Raw genomic sequence first — 20,053 nt, forward strand, 5'->3', positions numbered from 1 at the left:
ACGGTGGCAGATGCTCATTGCTGCTCAGAGAATGTACAGTCAATAAACCCAACAGTTTCCCTGATTCGTATCTGCATATAGAGGCTCATTCCAAATGCACTACATATTAAAATCACTTTGTCAAAACACTCCTTGTACACAGGCTCATCACTCACCTACTTCGTGGGTGCACTGTACATAGAATAACGGGTTGGCAGATAATAACAGGGCAGTGATGTAGAAGGGTTAGAAACACCGTGGCTGAATTCATGTCTAGAAAGGTCTTTGTAGCTCTGTAGAAGAAGCAGTGGGTTCAAGCAGCTTCTGCTAAAGTGTGCTGTCTAAACAACTCCAGAGTTCTGCAACCAGGCCTAGTGGTCATGCTCCGCTGACTTCTCTCATCAAGTTACCATTGCCAAATTCTGTAGCACATTGTCAATGCAAAGAAAAAGAAACATTTAAGAGCTTTAGGCCTTGTCTGAGCTTCACAAGGAAGGAAAGAACAAATCCAGGGATTGTTACTTCAGGGACCAATTTGTACAGAGAAATATATCTTTGGGGTTTGCCAACTTTTTGAAGAATAAAACTCCAGTCTTTCAGGAAAAAAAAAAACAACAACAACTGAAAGAATGAAAAAATGTTTGTAGTGAAATTTGAATACTCAGGAGTTCATGCTACACAGGAATTCAGTGATATCATCATAATATCAAGATGGAGTTTAAAGTCATCCAGTGTGTGACCTGGTCTAGGCGAGTTTGTTCCTTGGAGAGAGGAAAACCTCCCACTCAAGATGCCTGTGCACTGCGAGTCCTGTCTACATGAGGAAAACTGATGTTAGGAAGGTAGCCAGTGAGCATGGCTAGGGTCCTCTCTGAGACAATGAAAGCAATGATAATGATCTTACAACAAAAACTGGGAGGTAAAACCACAAAATCAAACAAAAGCAAGTGCATTCTTTAAAATGGGGTTCTTAAACTATTTCTAGACACAGTCTCATTTTACCTGAGAATTTCCTTCTCCTTGTGTTTGTGTGTGTGTGTGTGTGCATTTGTGTGTACAGATGTGGGCACATGTGTGCAACAGAGTGCGTGTTAAAGTCAGATGACACCTTGTTTGAGACAGAGTCTGTTAGTTTTCTGTTAGTTTTGGGTGGCCAACAATATTTTGGGCATTCTCCTGTCTCTGCACCACCCCCCAGTACCCCTAGGGGCAATGGGATGGCAGAAGCTTGGGTATACGCTCTAGTGTACAAATGTCTTCATCTCTCTGTTTTGGATATGTAACTAGTACTGAAAATACTGAGAAACCATAAAATTGTTTTACAGAAAGGCTCCCATGTATTTTCTCAGCCCTAGTTTCTTCAGGTTTTCCCTAGCATGTCTCTTTCCTTGTCTCTCTGTCCTTCCTCATAGATGTCTAGTAGATATGACATGCTGCTCCATTTTCATTGTATTTCTTCAAAGTTAGAGATAATATTTTTTATTTTTGTTTTTTGAGACAGGGTTTTTCTGTGTAATAGCCCTGGCTGTCCTGGAACTCATTTTGTATAGCAGGCTGACCTCAAATTCAATGAGATCCACCTGCCTCTGCCTCCTAAGTGATGGAATTAAAGGTGTGTGCCACCACTGTCTGACTGATTAATGATATTTTTAATGTTGATTCTCCCATTTTATTTAATTAAAACTTATTATTCTGAGTAGTGGTGGCATACGCCTTTAATTCCTGCTCTTGGGAGGCAGAGAAGCAGGCAGATCTCTGTGAGTTTGAAGCCAGCCTGGTCTATAGGCCTAGTTCCAGGACAGCCAAGGCTACACAGAGAAACCTTGTCTTGAAAAAACAAAAATAAAAAAATTACTACAAAGAACCTACAAATAAAAGATGTCGTGCAGTGCAGTTAGCCAGATCCAAAGTCTACCCATCCAGTGAGCATTGTATGACCTGAGTCCATCCCTGGAGTCCACGTGGTATGGAAGAACTGACGCATACAAGTTATTCTCTGACCTTCACGTGTGTGCCTTGGCTTCACACATCTCCAGTAAATGAATAAGTAAGCAAATAAATAATAAAAATGTAAATAGAGAAACCATGTTGAATCATTAGAGACTTATAGATGAGATATGATAGGCCTGTGTTGCCTGGGGACAGACTCACAAGAGGACTATTGCATTTGAGATAGGGTCTAAAACTACATTGAGGGGCTAGAGAGATGGCTCAGTGGTTAAGAGCACGTGCCTGAAGGCTCAAATTTAACTCCTAGCTTTCACATTGGGTGACTCACACCTGCCTGTACCAGTAGCGCCACCAGGATTGAAAACCTGTGGCCTCTGTAGGTGTCTTATTTATGCACGCGTACACACAATTAAAATTTAAAAACTGTGTGAAGGATGTGATTTCACCATCATTAGTTCCTCTGCAGTTTAGACCATGACTTAGACACTAACTTTCTGCCCTGAGTATAAAACATGCTTTGGGACTTTGGGAAGCTATTCATTGTCAGATGGCTTCATGAATTTAGGATACAATGTTATCATTTTAGACTCCATTTGCTGGGAATGTAGTCTGCCCCATTTCTCTATCCTGGCTCATTTGCTGTAATATTCATTTTGCTTATGTAAGATGACAATGGCACTGCCATAAATTCATGGCTAGATTAACCCTTTCATAGATTTAAAGGCCTCTCTTCTATACCACGCCTTGCCAAATATTCTCAGCTGGCCTTGTAGTGCGTTAAATGTTGATTTCCGTGGTGTTTTTCCATGAGAAGAGTATTTAATCTGATTTTTCACCACAGCACTGTTAATAATAGAAAGGCTGATTTTCTCCTAAGTGACAACACATTCTGTTAAAGACAGTAGACAGTCTCCCCTGGGGCTCCTCTGAGAAGGGAAATGGACGAGATGGCTCTTGAAATGTTTTCTTGTTCAGTTCAGTGATCCGTATCCTTCTTTTAGGTGGCCATCAAATGGAAACTGTTATTTGAAATTACTGATGCCCCTACTGCTTGCCACCTTCACTCTACCGTCTTGGTGCCACAAACGCAGCGTGCTTACATTCATCGTTTCCCTGTTAGGGGATTTAGGAGTCTGGAGTCTGACACTGCCCTTGGTGGTGACGTTCATTGGATAATTGCTTAGTCTCCTATGGAATTTCCATTTGTAGATTACACTGGGCTCTACACTCTCTATTTCTTTGGCAGGAAAATCCAAAAGCAACAGAGTACATTTTTTCCTTCTGTTCCTGGCCCAGTTTAAACAATGACTCACATGAGCCCTGGGGCTTTGCTCCGCATTTTCATTTAGGGGCCACTGCTCCCCGAGTTCTAATTTGTCTCTATTATCCCGTAAGTCATTTCTCTCCTTTGACACATAGGATTGTCTCTGTATTGTAGTGGTTATTGTAGTGGTGTGCATAGTACTGTAGCACCCCTAAAACAGACAGCCGTGTCATCCTTGAGCAGCTGGCACAGCTCAGACTAGTGCCAGAGGGTGTCGTGAGGGAAGCAAGGCCTGCTCAAGGTGTTCGTGGTGCCAGGGGGAGTGGAGGAGAGGCACCCCAGAAGATACAAGTAGCAGTTTCATCCAGGTAAAGACAAGGATTCTCATTTAACCTTAAACCTTCCTGGGAGGCACACAGCAGAGGTGACATGACCTTCCAGGGGCCACAGTTGTACAAAGACGTTTTTTATAGAAGGACTTGATCTAATCTTTAGTTGAGAATTTTGCAAGTGGAAAAAATAGACCTTCCCCTTGTTCACCAGTGGTTCTTTCTCTCTGGTTTTACATTTCATTCTGGTTCCAGTTTTCTGAATTTCATCTAATGATGAATTTTTCATTTTTCTTTTTCCAGTTTTAACAGCGTATGCCAAGGAACGCACATTCTCTTCCGGGAATTCAGCTTTATCCAAGCGACACCTCACAATCGGGCATCATTTCTACGGGCCTTCTGGAGATGCTTTCGAACCGTAGGCAAAAACGGTGGTAAGTCTTCTTAACTCTATTTCTTCCCATTCCCTCCCCTCCCCCTTTCTATCCTTTCCAAACATTTTCCTTTTTTAAAAATACCATTTATGTATTGGATATTGTTCATGTGTGTATGTAGGTTGCAAAAGTGACCTATTTAAGGTGTTTGGAATGCACATTGAAGGTAGTGGTGCACATGTGGAGGTCAGAGGTCAGCTCCCACCATCTTGGGGGTTCTGGGGATTGAACTCAGGTCATCAGGCTTGATAGCACATGCCAGCTCATACAGTTTTTAGTATGGTTCTCTAATATGGTTTGAGCCTGTGGTTGTAGGCTTTGAAGTACCTTATTTTGAGGAGATGACTATACTGTGTCAGAAATATTATTAGCCATCATCACACTAATGCCCATTAAGAACCCAGTATAGTTCTGAAATAGGACCAGAGAGCTAAGTGATTGGGAAGGGTACATAGCTAATGACAGACCCAGATCAATGCCCTTGCATCCTGACTCCAAAGTTCTTGCTCTTGGCCTATATGCTCTATAGTAAGTAAAAGGAATAAATACATGTTACAGCATTTCTCTCACTGCATTTTTCAGCTTTGTGTTCTTTACAGTTTCAAGCTTTGTGCAGGTTCCTATCATGCAAGGATACAGACAGGAACCATTACTATAATAGTGCGCTGTGCTCTTTCTCCCTCTCCCTCGCTGGGGATTCCCTCTATGTCTAACTCTTCCATTGTCATGAGATATTTTATAGCGATTCTGCTCAGTGATCTTTGACCTTACCGTTGCTTTGTTTTAGGGGCATGACTGGTACCTCTGTAGGTACTGAACTTAAGTGTTGTGCATGTCCCAAGTGCTCTGCAGTAAGCCATCTCCCTTCTCTCCCTCTTCTTGACCCTCCTGCTCTCCAAGGCAGGGCGTTGGAGTTAGGCCATTACTAACCCTATAGTGGCCTAGAAGTGTGCAAGGGGAAAAGCGAGTTATATCACTTGAAATAAATGCTTAATTTTAAGGAGGAAGGCATGTCAAAACCCGAGAGAAGCCAAAAACAAGACCTCTCTGTCAACCAGCTGATTGTGAGTGTGAAGGAAATCGTGAAGGAAATATTCTCGGGATGCTACTCAAATGATAGGAAAGAAAGACTGGCGAGCTGGATATGGTGGCGCCTGTACCGCCAGTGCTAGGAAGGTGAGGATCATGAGTTGCTGTATAGCAAGACATCAAAACACATGGGGGACAGGAGGCAGAGACTTAACTCAGTGGTTAAGAGCACTTGTTGCCCTTGCAGAAGACCATAGTTCCATGCCAAGCACTCATCTGGTGGCTTACCATGTAGAGGAAGTAGGTGGGCACAGTGTCCAGCTGTTTCCATTCATTTACACGCTCCTCCATACTGTTCTGAGCAGGTCTCTGCTTCTTTATGTGACCTTTTTAAAAATCATCCCGAATCTTATTAGATCATTTCAACTATCCTAACAAACAGATAATATGAGTATTTTGCCCACTTTGTAATTAATCAAATTATGTAACTTGGGTGACTGCCTGTTGTTTGAGAAGTTCACAAACATGCTCTCAGGCCTGGCTTACCTTCTAAACACCTCTCAGTTTCTCTCTTCTGCCTTATGTTTAAGCCTATATTAAATTAAAATCATTAATAAAAATCTTGACTCTGAGGAAGAAAAAGAATTAAATAAATGGTAATTGTTTAACTTGGAGGAGGGTTGCATAGCTGGCTCGCTGTCAAGCTGCAGAAGACCTAGATACGCTGATGTGCTCACGCAGTGCTTCTTCCACTGTTTCTGCTTTGAAGGCTGCTTCGTCCTGTCACACAAGAAGTATCCAGTGTACTGGCAATAGCATCTTTCCCTTTACAGAATGAAAGGTAGATTCAACCTCAAGTGAACTGGTCCACTGGTCTCTATGTAAATGCCCACACAATGTGTGTAAGTGAAGTCTGTACTACAGCAGACTCTGTCTTTGCCAATTCCTTCTTTGTCCCTTGGTCACTAATAAACTCATTGAGGATCTGGTATGCTGAAGAATGCTGGACTGGTTTAGTGATATGGCATATAGAGATGACTATGGAAAACAGCCCAAATACCCTTATTTTTTCTTGATTTGGGAGTAGGGCCTCTTCAGGAATTTATGTACCTTCACAAGGGATTCATGTAACATTTGAACTCTAAGCAGATGTGGATTTCTTTATCTTTCTAATCGCAGCTGCCAGCGATGCATCCAGCTGCTGAGGAAAGTAGCTCCCACATTCTCTGTGATCCTCTGGCTATACGCAAGACCCAGATTCAGACTTGACGCTCATTTCTAGGCTTCTCAGTTATGCAGCTTCCAATTTCTTAAAGACCAGCTGCAAAGTTTGTGTCTAGAAGCACCTAAAACCTCTCTCAAACACTTTAATGCTGTCTCGGCCTCGTCCAGGACACTCCGGAGCACCATCCAGAGTTTGCCAGTCCCTGGTTTTAATGTGGAATGAGCGAAAGCTCTCGGAGGCAGAACTTAGAAGGAAGAGATTTATTAACCCCTACCCCAGTTCGATGCCAGGCACTGACACAGCCAAGCTGCACTGTGCTGTTCTACAGATAATTTCCTTACAGCATTGCATTCACATTTGCATTCGCGGGAAGAGGCTGAACCTTCTGGGAGGTAGCAGAGGAGTTTGCAGTTCCAGCCTGTCTAAAACGAAGCCACCTGTAGAAACTTAGGGAGCTGACCCCTCTGGCAAGAAACATTTCCTTGCAGTTTTTAGCAAATACAGAGATTCGGTGTCATTTCTGTACGACAGTTCTGAATGGTGCTAATTTCCTTGTATCTGAGTTTCAGATAATCTTATGAACACTACAGTAAACCTCTTGCTATCTGGGCAACTTAAGACTTTTGGAAGCTGAAAGATCTATTCAAATGTAAAAGACCTTTAAAATTCATCCCCTTGCTTTGGTATTTCTTTCAGTGTGGAGAGATTAATCTGAATTTTCTGAGCCTGAAAAAGACTGAAATTCGTTTGAAGTTAATCTTTGCTTCTGTTGGGGAGTATCAGCTCCAAAGAGGTTTTTGTTCAGTTTCTTTCAATAAGAATTTAACTAGGGGCTTTGTTCTTTACCAACAGAAATATATATTTGACATATATTTTCAGTTGATAAAATAACAGTAGGTAATTCTATTGTGAAGAATATCTATCAAGAGAATTGTCATCGTGACACAATTAATACTGAAACAATTATTGTCATATACTGTTTACCAGCCAGTGGTAACAATGAGACCCTAGAAGCAGTTGACCAGGCTAGCCTTGAACTCATAGAAATCCTTAAAGGCATGTACCACCCCCGCCCAGCATTTCTTTTTCTCCTCTTTCTCTCTTTTTTATTTTATTATTTATTTACTTATTCATTTTGAGACAGAGTCATAGCAACCTTTGTTCTTTGTTTTGAGATGGGGTCTCAAGTATCCCAGGCTGGCTTCAAAGTTCCTGTGTAGCCAAAGAGGACCAGGAACGCCAATCCTTCTGCGTCCACATCCTAAGAGCTGGGATTACATCCGAGAGTCGCTAACAGTGTAAGGAAAGAAATATTCAAAGAGCATGACAGTGTGCTGGAGTTACCCAGGTAGAGAGCAGGGCACCAAGGCCAAGGTGGCCAGACTCTGCAGACTGGAGTAACACTGAGAAGGTTGTTCAGGGATATGTGAACCACTAACTACAAACTTTACACATCTTATGAATTTAAACAATCACCAGAAAACAGCAGGCTAGACATTCCAGTCAGATGGAAAGACCTCAAAATATGCCTGGTGTTTACTGGGTAAGAATCTCAGCAGCTTAAAAGCAGAGTATTAAGGGGTAGGGTGTAGCTCAGTGGTTTAGCACATGCCTGGCATGCTTAAGGCCTGGGTTCAGTTCCAGCTCTACAAACCAAAAAACAGCAAAGCATTAATCCGACCTATAAGTAACTGTGGACATACCACACAGTGGTTGGACTTAACGATCCTTTTACTTTACCATGCTGTGAAAGTAGTGTACTATCAGTAGACGATCTTCCGAGGGGCTGCTGAAGAGGTGACTCAGTGGGTAAGAGTGTCACTCTAGAAGAGGATCTGAGTTCAGTGTCAGCACCCATACGAGGCAGCTCACGGATGCCTCTCACTCAAGCTCCATTGCAGTCCAGTGCTTCTGACCTCCAAGGGCATCTTGCACTCATATGCACATACCCCCCCCCATGTACACATAAGATAAAAATCATATCTTTAAAAAATGGAGATTAGTGTTGACCCACCTTTAATCTCTTTCTTTAAACTAGGGTCATTATTTAACCTGGGTTTTGTTGGCTGTTTTTTGAGAAAGTGTCTCTTGTTCATCTAGCCTTGAACTTAGTAGGTGCCAAGGATGACCCTGACGTTATAATCCTTCTGCCTCTGGCTCCGGAGTGATGCTATCCCAGGGATGTGCCACCATGTATATTTTTAAGCAGTGCCTGCTAGGCAAGCCCTCTACCACCTGGAGGTGCATCCTTAGCCCTAGAAACCCCGCAAGCCATTCCCAAGGACAGTTCCATACAATTCTATACAGTCCCTTAGATGACACACTGGCAAGTAAGAATTTTGTTTGTTTGTTTGTTTGTTTGTTTATTGTGTATACAATATTCTGTCTGTATGCCTGCATGCCAGAAGAGGGCATCATTACAGATGGTTGTGAGCTACCATGTGGTTGCCGGGAATTGAACTCAGGACCTTTGGAAGAGTAGGCAATGCTCTTAACCACTGAGCCATGTCTCCAGCCCTAAAAAGTTCATCTTGACTGGGGTTTAACCTGTGAGAGAAAACCTTCATGCAGATTCAAAGGAACTAATGCTGATGTTTATTTTGTTTCAGCCAGAGAAAACTGCTTTCCATATGTTTAGTTAATCATCAAAGCAAACAGGAGTCAGTATGTTAGTACTCTGCTCACATTAAGAAACGGAAAGCCAGAGAATTAAAAGCACATGTCACAAAGGTTTTAAAAATTAACTAATTATTATTATTTTATTATTGTGCACATGCGTGTACACGGATGTGTGTGTGTGCACACACACACAAGTGCTGGGTGGAGTCAGTTCTCATCTCAGATCCATCTCAGGCAAGTGCCGCTGAGCCATCTTGCTGGCTGACCACAGAGCTTCCTAAGCAGCAGCTCATACTCACAAAGGCCATGTTTGTAACACTCTGCTGGCCTTCCTGAATGCATGTGACCCAGTTATGAGGGTTTCATGTGTCCTAAAAAGAAGTGTGTGCTTTCTCCTGAGGTCAGTGGAGCCGGATCACTGACAAGTGTGGGAGACGTCGCCAGGCGGGTAGCTAAGGCTGGCTGAGGCAGAAGCCAGTTAGGAAACAGAAAGGACTGTGGATCCTGAGAGCTACAATACGCTGATTGATTAGGTGTGGGGTGTGGGAAAGAGGTGAGAATGAATGCTGGAGGCTGGGGAGATCATGGCGCAGAAGTTGAAAGCATTGCTCGCTTCCAGGGGACCTGGGTTAGTTCCTAGCAGCCATACCAGGTGACTCCAGAGGATCTGACACCCTCCTCCAGCCTCCACAGGCACTGCACGCACATGGATAGACTCACACATATACACATACATAAAAATATGTCTTTTTGTAAAAAAATGAACGAATGCTAGGATATAAAATATTGCTAATTACCTCTTAGGAGGCAGCGGCAGGACAGAAGTTCGAGACCCAGTTTCCTTCCTTCTTTCCTTTCATCTTTCTTTTCCCCACTTGAGCTCTCTGTGGCTTTGTTTTCATGGTCTGGGTGGATTCGATCTGGGAACATTTGTTTGTCACACTGCTTAGGCAGAAATCCTCTTTCTCATGGAGTCTGTGGTCTTGTATTCAGTGACCTAACAAAAATCCCACTTTCAGACTTTAAGCTCTTGGAATCAGAGAATTTTATTTAGTTTGTGGGTTTTTTGTTTGTTTGTTTGTTTTGGTTTTTTGAGACAGGGTTTCTCTGTGGCTTTGGAGCCTGTCCTGGAACTAGCTCTGTAGCCCAGGCTGGTGTCAAACTCAGAGATCTGTCTGCCTCTGCCTCCCTAGTGCTGGGATTAAATTAAAGGCATGCACCACCACCCAGCTGGAATCAGAGAATTTTCAACATCTAATTACATAATTTTTAAAAATCTGCTAAGTTTTCTAAAATATTCCTCATCATGTTGTTGAATTCGAGGGGCAGTGCAGACAGATAAGGCTCAGCTAAGGCTCTGACCTGACTTTCCTTCCTAACGCTCTTCCCAGGGCAACCCTAACACTCATTCCCCTGCCCAAGGAAGGTAGTGAGCAGCCTCTGAGCTCGTACTCACCAGTCTCCCTTTGAGACCTCAAGTTTCCCTTCCTTTCTCATTTCCATTTCTTCAGAATTTTTCAACCTCCTGCCTTCACTAGCTCAGCCTTTCCTCTGTTTAATTCCCATTTCAGTTATTGGGTCTGTCACACATGCCACATAGATGCTTTGTCACCATCTCCTCTCCCACGCAAAACTCCTCACCTTCAGTTCGCAAGTTGCTAGCTTCCTTTATCCTTTCAGGTCTGGGTTTAAAGGTCAGCTTCTTGAAGGAGCTTCCCTGTGTCAAGCTTTCCTCAACTAAATTAGGACCCTCCACGAATCCTTTTCGTGTGTGTGTGTGTGTGTGTGTGTGTGTGTGTGTGTGTGTGTGTGTGTGGAAAGAAAATGACCCCTAAAGGGAGTGGCACTATTACAAGCTGTAGGAGGTGTGGCTCTGTTGGAGGAAGTGTGTCGCTGTGGGGGTGGGTTTTGAGAGCTCTTTTTCTCAGGCTTTCCACAGTGTGACAGTTAGCTGACTTCCTGTTGCCTCTGAGTCAAGACATAAGGACTGTCAGCCCCAGCACCGCATGGTAGCCTGCTTGCTGATAATGGACTGAACCTCTGAAACTGTAAGCGAGCCACCCCAATTAAATGTTTTCTGTATAAGAGTTGCTGTGGTCATGGTGTCTCTTCACAGCAATAGAAACCCTAACTAAGACAGATGGTTTCTCGAGACAGGGCTCTCTGTGTAATTCTGGCTATCCTGGAACTCTCTCTGTAGAAGACCAGGCTGATCTTGAACTCAGAGATCTGCCTGCCTCTGCTGAGAATAAAGGCATGAGCCATCACACTTGGCCATTCTATATGTTTTAAATATTTCTACATTGACTTACTTGTTTGTATGTTTATGTTGTGTTTGTGCATGTGTGTGTGTCTTTGTATGCATTTGTGCATGTAGATTTGCATATCATACTCATCTATGCTATGGTGCATATGTGGAAATCACATGTGGATTCCAGGTATTAAAACACAGTAATTGGTCTTAGTAGCAAGTGTCTTTACCCAGAGTCTTGTTACCAGTCATAAAATTTATGTTACTTCTTAGCCCTTGGAATCCAGAAGGTATCAGATACCATGGAATTGGACTTACAGGCAGTTATGAGCCACCCATGTGGGCTGTTAGGAACCAAACTTGGGTTCTCCAAAGGAGCAGAAAGTACTCTTAACCTCTGGCCATCTCTCCAACCTCCCCCATGTGTTTTTTTAGTCTCATCATTTTCTATGATTCCTGACAATGTAGTTATCTGAATGACATTATTTAACCTGCACTATTTATCTCTCTTATTAGATTGTAAGATTTATGAGGACAAAATCCTTATTCATTTTTTTATTATGCATTAATTATATCCCCACTTCCCAATGTAGGTAAGTGATTTCTTTTTTTGTTGTTTGGTTTTTTGAGACAGGGTTTCTCTGTGTAACAGCCCTAGCTCTCCTGGAACTTGCTTTGTAAATTAGCTAAGGAAATTTGTTTTCCCTTTTCTATATCTTAGAAGAGCTTTTTGCTTTTTTATTTTATTTTATTTTTTATTTATTTATTTTTTTCCCTCATGGTTTATTTTTTTTATATTTAAAAATTTCCATCTCCTTCCCTCCTCCTCCCCCCTTCCTTCCCTCCTCCTCCCCCTTCCCTCCCCTCCTTCTCCCCCTTCCCTCCCCTCCCCTCCACCCATACCTCCCCTCCCTCCCTCTCAAGGCCAAGGAGCCATCAGGGTTCCCCACTCTATGCTAAGACCAAGGTCCTCCTAACTCCCCCCAGGTCCAGGAAGGTGATCGACCAAGCTGAGAAGGCTCCCACAGAGCCCGTCCATGAAGAACAATCAGAGCCCAGAGCCATTGTCCTTTGCTTAAGGCAGGGTCTTACCGTATGTCCTTCACTGGCATGGTAATGTGAAACTATAATCTCAAGTACTTAGACTGAGGTAAGACTATCATTCGAGCCCAGGAGTTCAAGTCCAATTTGGGCAAGATAGTGAGACCCTGTCTCAGAGTAAAAGAATGTAACCATGGCTGTTACTTATGTACCTACCATATGGGGGTGTTGAAGTTCATGCTCTAAGAATTTCACTAACAACTAGTACTGTATTTAAGTACTATTGAATTATACTGTAACTATAGTTAAGTACTTCTGAATTAAAGTAATTTTCAATGCCTATTGGTACATTCTAAATGATTTGAATGATCTACTTCATTAACTTAAACCTTAAAAATTAGTACAATGAAACTCTTTTTTATTATTTTTTTATTAGACCAGATTTCTCTTTTTGGCCGTGGCAGTCCTGGGACTCTACCTGTGTAGACCAGCCTGGCCTCCAATTCACAGGGATCCTCCTGCCTCTGCCTTCAGAGAGCTGGGACTAAAGACATGTGCCACCACCGCCTTCTCCTCCTCCATTTGTATATGAGACTTTCTGAAAGACATCACAAACTAGCAGCGGTGGGCTGCACATGCCTTGGCCTACAGGTGTCTTCCTTTGACTTGCAGTATTAGAAATGTTTTTTAAAAAATGAGATGCCAGCATTACACATAAAAATCTCAAGTGCAACTCCTCCCAGCACTGTGCCCACATTCCTTCAGGGGACAGATTGTCGGGTGGAGCTGCAGCTGCTCCAGTGTGCTGCTCAGACTCACCTCACCTCAGCTGTCCGCCTCTGCCTGCTCACTCCTGCCTGGCCTCTCTCAGTTTGTTACTGTTGCTAGAACTTCTGGCCCCTAAACAGTCACTAAAAGGCAGAGTTACATTCTCAATTTAGAAGATGGGGAACCAGGAGCTTATTCCTCAACTAGATTCTTTCTTTCTTTCTTTCTTTCTTTCTTTCTTTCTTTCTTTCTTCTCGCTCTCTCTCTTTCTTTCTGCTGTTAAGGAGTCTTATAAAGCATTATCATTAAAAGAGGTCTTAGAAATAATTGTGTCTTGAACCTAGGGCTAGTACTGTTTAAACAGTGGAGGAGGGTGTGCATGCGTATGAAGAGGTGTGCGTGCATGTGTCTACATGTGTGTGTGGAGGTCAAAGGACAACCTCCAGTGTTGTTGCTAGGCATCTTTGTTTCAGACATAGTCTCTCATTGGTCTGGTGAGTCATCAGGTGGGCTGGGCTAGCTGGCCGGAGAGCTCCAGGAGCCGTCTGTCCCCTCTCCTTCAGCATTACTGAGACTGACCATGGAGGGTCTGGGCATTCACACTCAGATCCTTACACTTGCAAAGCAAGTGCTTTACCCACTGAGTCATCCCAACTCCTATTTTTCTTCTTTTTAAGATTTATTTTTGTTTTTACTTATGTGTGTGTGTGTGTGTGTGTGTGTGTGTGTGTGTGTGTGTGCTACATGTGTGTGAGTGCCTTCGGAGTCCTGAAGAGGACACCAGATCGTATAGAGCTGGAATTATAAGAGGGTGTGAGCTGCCTGACATGGGTACTGACCGAACTTGGGTCTTGTGGAAGAGCAGCAAGTGCTCTTAATCAGTGGACCATCTCTCCAGACCCGTGTTTTCATTGTGGCCAATGATGTATAATATTGGTCACTTTAACTGTCGTTTTGTCTCAGGCTCTGTGACATTGAGCACACTCTCACTGTTATGTTACCGCTATCCAACTCTAGAACTCTTTCCGCTAACTAAAACTACACTTCATTTCCCCTTCTCAGTCTCCGGAAACCCGCTTTTATACTTCAGTCCTAACCTATTTGACTGTCCTAGACAACAATTGTCCTGCAACAATTGCCATTTTACAATAATTGCCATTTTATGGCTGCTTTTTAGTTTTTATTTAACCTGGTTTCAAATTCACGTATGTTGTAATGTGTTTCAGAATTTAACTCTTTTGATGGATGACTGGTACTCCACTGTGGACAAGCACCATGGTCATCTTGTTCATCTGTGGTCTCTTTAGATGACTTATGCATTTCCACTAGTGTACACAGGTACTTAGATATCGTGTTTGAATCCTTGCTTTCAGTCATTTTGGGCATGTAAGTAGGAGCTAAATTACTGCTTGATTTTAGTAGTAGTAGTTATCTTGAGTAGCTGCTTTACTGATTTCTGTAGAGGCTGCACCGTTTTACACTCTCACCACACTGGAAGGGGCCCCAGTTTGTTTACATCCTCATTATGGATTGTTTTCTGTTCTGTTTGTAAGTGTGATTGTGCATGCGGGTACAAGTGTGAACATGGACATATGTAGGCAGAGACCAGAGGATCTCTGGGGCTCCCTGGCCAACCAGTCTAGCTGAGTCAGCAAACTCCAGTCCCAGTGATGGATCCTGTCTCAAAAATCAAGGTGGATGGTTCTTGAGGTTGACCTCTGGCCTCTACATACATACATGCATACATGCACATACATCTGTAGGCACTTGCACACATACAAACAATGTTTTAAAAAAAATAAAGGTCTCTCTCTTTTCTTCTCCCTCCTTCCCTCCCTCTCTCCCCTCCTCCTCCTTCTTCTTCATTGTCGTCATTGGGTGGTGTTAGGGATTGAAACCTTTTACATGCTAGGCAAATAATTTAGCCCTGAGCTACATATACCTCCAGACAAAAGTCAAAGGTTCATAGAGGCTTGTGTATGAGTTTCAGGCTATTATGGACTGAGTTGTCCCCTTTAAAACTTCTAATTTGAAGTCCCAAACTCTTTGTGTTTAATTATAGCCTAATAGGCAGCAGTAGAGCTAAATGAGGTGGTGATTGTAGATAGAATCTGCTAGAATCAGTGCCTTTATCAGCTCTGTCCACCCCCTCCCTCTCTGCAAGCCAGGGAGAGAGCCTTCACCAGACACTGTCCCTGCTGGCACTTGGATCCTAGGTTTCTAGTCCACATAGAACTTGAGGAAAATGGAAAGTGTATTGCCAGTTTTATGCCTCCAGTCTCCAGGATTCTCATGGTAAACTGTGCCCACCAATCAGCATGGTATATGCTTTTCCTTATAGTTTCAGAAAGTAACTATTTTTCATATAGAGTCCAAACCTTGTTTTGGTGTACCGTTAACATTTTATCCTAGGTTGTTAGTATGACAACGTGTATCCCTGCCTTATTAGGTTGTACTTGGTAAACCTACATTTTATGGGTTTACTTTAAGGTAGACATATAACCAGGCATGGTGACACATGCCTGTAATCCCAGCACATGAGAGGCAAAGGAAGAAACTCTGTGAGTTCACAGCCAGCCTGGTAACTTAGTAACTTCCAGGTCACCCAGGTCTGTACAGAGAGATTCTGCTTTGTTTGTTTTGTTTTATTTAAGAAAAAAAAGGAAAGAAAGAAAGGAAAGGAGCAGAAATAATAGTAACTTCTTATTTGATTTGATTTGATTCTTATTCTTACTCCTGCCTTGTTTCAGTCAGAAAACTTCAGTAAAAGCAGGATGAATTCTGGGATCTGAGAATTCAGGACTCAGCTCAGGGTCTTAGTGATTGCCCAGAGTGTTCTAGGACCTGGGTGGGGAAGAAAAACCAACTAAGTAAAAACTTCTTTTTTCTTTTTTTTTTTTTTTTTTTTTTTTGGTTTTTCGAGACAGGGTTTCTCTGTAGCTTTTTTAAAGCCTGTCCTGAAACTAGCTCTTGTAGACCAGGCTGGCCTCGAACTCACAGAGATCCGCCTGCCTCTGCCTCCCGAGTGCTGGGATTAAAGGCATGCGCCACCACCGCCCGGCTAAAAACTTCTTACAAGGATGAATTCTTGCTGTCCATGGTGCCTTATGCCTGGAATCCTAGCTCTCCAGAGGCAGAGACAAGAGGATCCACTGCAAATCGAAGGCCAGTGTGGGCTACATATTTAGGTGGACCAAGGCTATATAATGGAATCTTATCTCAATAAGAGGAGGGAGGGAGGGAAAAGGAAGGAAGGGAGGGAGGGAGGGAGGGAAAGAAGAAGGGAGGGAAGAAGGAAGGAAGGAAGGAAGGAAGGAAGGAAGGAAGGAAGGAAGGAAGGAAGGAAGGCAGGCCGCTCTAATGTTATCACTGATGTAAATCTGCTGCAGATGACTCTGGAAGGTCTGTAGTTTCAAGGCCTTAGCAGAGTGGAGTCTTCATCAATTAGGGTAACGCCATCTGTTAGTACTGGGGAATCCTTGTGCACTATTAACTGTTCATGATGATCTTCTTGACTTTGTAAGGCTTGTTGTAGCGAGGGGCGAGCAGGCCTGCTTTTCATCCTACCCGGATCCCACACGGCTAGCTTTACACCCGAAATAACAACACACAAATTGTATTCTTTTAAGCACTGCTTGGCCCATTAGCTTCAGCCTCTTACTGGCTAACTCTCACATTTTGATTAACCCATATTTAGTAATGTGTGCAGCACCACGAGGGGAGGCTTACTGGGAAGATTCTAGCCTACGTCCACCTTGGGTCAGAGCTTCATTACATGTGACTCACTTCCCTTCTTCCCAGCATTCTGTTCTGTCTATTCCACCCACCTATGTTCTGACCTATCAGGCCAAGCAGTTTCTTTATTAATTAACCAATGAAATCATCAGATAGATAGAAGATACACCTACATCAGCTTGTGATTAATATAATTCTATATTTAGTTTCTCTAGTCATTGCATTTATAGTCAGAAATGTGGCTACATTTTTGCTAGTTGTTAGTATCTTAACATTGAATTTTATATCTTGGCATCTATTTTGTAATTTCCAAGCATTTTGTATAATAATATGTCTCCTTTGTGTCTGCTTCCACAACAGATCATCCAGAAACAAGATATAGCTAAATACAAAGATTTTGTGTAATCATATCCTTTATGCCATTATAACCCTAGATTAAAAGGAAGGAAGCTTGGAATGTGACTCAGTGGTAGAGCACTTGCCTAGGTTCGGGAGGGCATGGATTTGATCCTGGCATCACAAATAGAGCAAAACAAACAAACAAAATGTAGATCAGTTAAAAGCTTCCTAATCTGAGATACATTTACAATTTCAAATATGTATATTTGTAACTAAGGAGAAGCTCCATAAATCAGTGGCCCCACAAATGCTGGTTGGTAGTGTCTAGAGATTAAAATTTGCTATGCAGTCTGTTTAGTGTGTATTTGCACTTGGTGAGGCACTGGGACTACAGTTCCTACCATACTTCACCAAGCTAAACTAAGACGTATTTATTGTGCCACACACACGTAGACAAGTGCTGTCCCACTAGGCCATATTTCCAGCCATGTAAATTTTATAGATTTTAAAAGAAAGTTGTGGTTGTTTGTGTGTTTGAGGCAGAGTTTTTCTACATAGTCCTAGCTATTCTGAGACTCACTATATAGACCCAGATGGTCTCAAACTCACAGAGATTCCCCTGCCTCTGCCTGTAGTGAGAAGCTGCAGGCAGGCCTGCTTTGCATCCCGCCCAGCTCCTGCATAGCTATCTTATGCCCCGAAATAACAACAAACAAACTGTATTCATTTAAACACTGCCTGGCCCATTAGTTCCAGCCTCTTATTGTCTAATTCTCACATCTTGATTAACCCATTTCTAATAATCTGTGTAGCACCACAAAGTGGTGGCTTACCGGGAAAGATTCAGCATGTCTGACCTGGTGGATGGCTTCATGGCGACTGTCTCGGGTCAGAGAATCATGGCGACTGCTTGAGGCATCTGTGTCACTTCCCTTCTTCCCAGCATTCTGTTCTGTCTACTCCACCTATCTAAATCCTGCCCTATCAAAAAGCCAAGGCAGTTTCTTTATTAACCAATGAGAGTCCTCCATCATCTGCCTCTGCTTCTTAGGTGCTGGGATTAAAGACTATGCCACCAAACTTGGTGTGTTTTTAATAAGAATTGAAATTAAGTCTTCATAGAGTCTTAAAGGTACCTCTGAAAAGCTGCAGGTGTCTGTAGAGGGAATACAGTATGAAAAAAATCTACTAAATATATAAATCTACTAAAATCTACTAAAATATACCCTAAATATAGATACTAAAAATTGAGATTAAGCCAGGTGGTGGTGGCGCATGCCTTTAATCCCAGCACTCGGGAGGGAGAGGCAGGCGGATCTATGTGAGTTTGAGGCCAGCCTGGTCCACAAGAGCTAGTTCCAGGACAGGCTCCAAAGCTACAGAGAAACCCTGTCTTGAAAATCCAAAAAAAAAAAAAAGAGGTCTTTCTGACTCTCAGCCTCATGCCCTTATAAGCATCATGCCTGCTCTAGATGGACTTCAGTACACGTTGTGCCTTTTAGTCTCTGAGATGACTGTATCATTTTCTACTCCAGCACGTTCTCACAGGAGTTAAAGCATTAGCATGCATTTCAATTGCTTGTGATGGTTTGTCTGCCATTGTTATGCAGATAAAGGAAGAGTAAGTTCAGCTACTATAGACTTTACAGCTTATTTTTAAAGACAGAGTTGGGTATCCTGGGCTATAGATTCAGACTTGCTATGTAGCTGAGGCTAGCCTTGACCCCCTGATCTTTCTTCCTTTACCTTAGTTCTTTACATTTTCCCTGTCTTCAAGAGAAACAAACAAACAAAAAACCAAATCATTACTCCCTTTACTTCTGAGTCATGATTCTTATTATAGATGGGAGTACAGTACCTGCTTCCCTCTGCATCTCATGCTGAAGGATGTAGGTGCAGATCCTGAGAGTTAAAGAAAATGAACCAAGTGTTTTTAAAGCATTAGGGTGAACTGTCAGTTCTCACATACAGTGCTGTTGGAAGCCACCGCTACAGTAGATCTACTTGAGTGGTTCCTCTTAGGTCCCTCAAGTCTGTTGCTCTGTCTCATGGTTCTGTTAGAAAGAAAAGTAAACGACTAAATTGAGTTTATCCACTATGAATCAAAATAAAACCAACTTAGGTTAAAGTTGTCAATTTAATAAACCATACTCAAATTTGATTGTTTTGGTAGGTTTTAAGCTGGATGTATATAAAAGCAAATATAAATAGTGTTGAAAATTTAATCTTTTCCAGTTTTATTTTACTTGGCATTAAAACATGTTCTTTATGCCCACTGCCACCACCTGACCCTAATTTACAGCCCTTCTTTAGAACTCTAATTACACATCTCGGGTTATTAAAAAGACAGATAGATTCCTTGATCCTGTCTCAATGGGCCTGGGGTTTCATCATTTAAGAAGCCCTCAGGTGGTGTTCAGGGTCACTGAGGTGGGGGACGTGGAACAGCTCTCACCTGTTCTCTTTGCTGTGTTCCTGACACTGGGCAGTGTTTTCAACCTTGGTCACTATTCAGCTCGCTTAGGGAAATTTACAGTTCTGACAGCCAGGCCCCACCCCACATGGAGTTAGTCAGAGTCTGGAGCTGGCCCAGGATTTCAACACTGCAGGCAGCTGTGCTGCTCCTTGAGAACTGGGCTGCAGAGATGGCTCAGCTTGCTGCTCTTGCAGAGGACTCATGTCTGGTTTCCAGCACCCACACAGTGACTTAGTTCCAGGGGATCCGAGAGACCCTCTTATGACCTCTGCAGGAACCAGGTACACACATGGTACACATACATCCATGCAGTCAAAATGTTCATACACATAATAAATAAGCCTTGCTAAAAACGTAGAGTTTGAAAACTACTGAAAGACTCTTTATTTTCATTTAATTTAAAATTTTTGTTATTGCTGCTGTTTTTATTTTGTTTTGTAAGACAGAGTCACTCCATATCCCAGACTGGTCTCAAACACAACATCCACCTGCCTCCGTTTCCTGAGCTGGGATTATGGACATGTGCTATTGCCCCATACAACAAAAACAACTTTTTTTTTCTGTTTTTGTTTATTTGAGACAGATTCTCTCTGTAGCCCTTGCCTCATAGACCA

General features: G+C 42.6%; 1 protein-coding gene across 1 annotated transcript in view; it reads left to right on the plus strand.

Moving 5' to 3' along the window:
- The window catches only part of C5H11orf49 (chromosome 5 C11orf49 homolog), a 172,398-nt gene that overhangs the window by 65,460 nt on the left and 86,885 nt on the right, over window positions 1-20,053 (plus strand). The window contains exon 3 of the mRNA XM_038332177.1: window positions 3,826-3,956. Within this exon, the coding sequence (XP_038188105.1) occupies window positions 3,826-3,956 (131 nt within the window). The remainder of the gene's footprint in view (window positions 1-3,825; window positions 3,957-20,053) is intronic.

Source organism: Arvicola amphibius, chromosome 5 (genome assembly GCF_903992535.2).
Source record: "Arvicola amphibius chromosome 5, mArvAmp1.2, whole genome shotgun sequence".
Lineage (NCBI taxonomy): Eukaryota > Metazoa > Chordata > Mammalia > Rodentia > Cricetidae > Arvicola > Arvicola amphibius.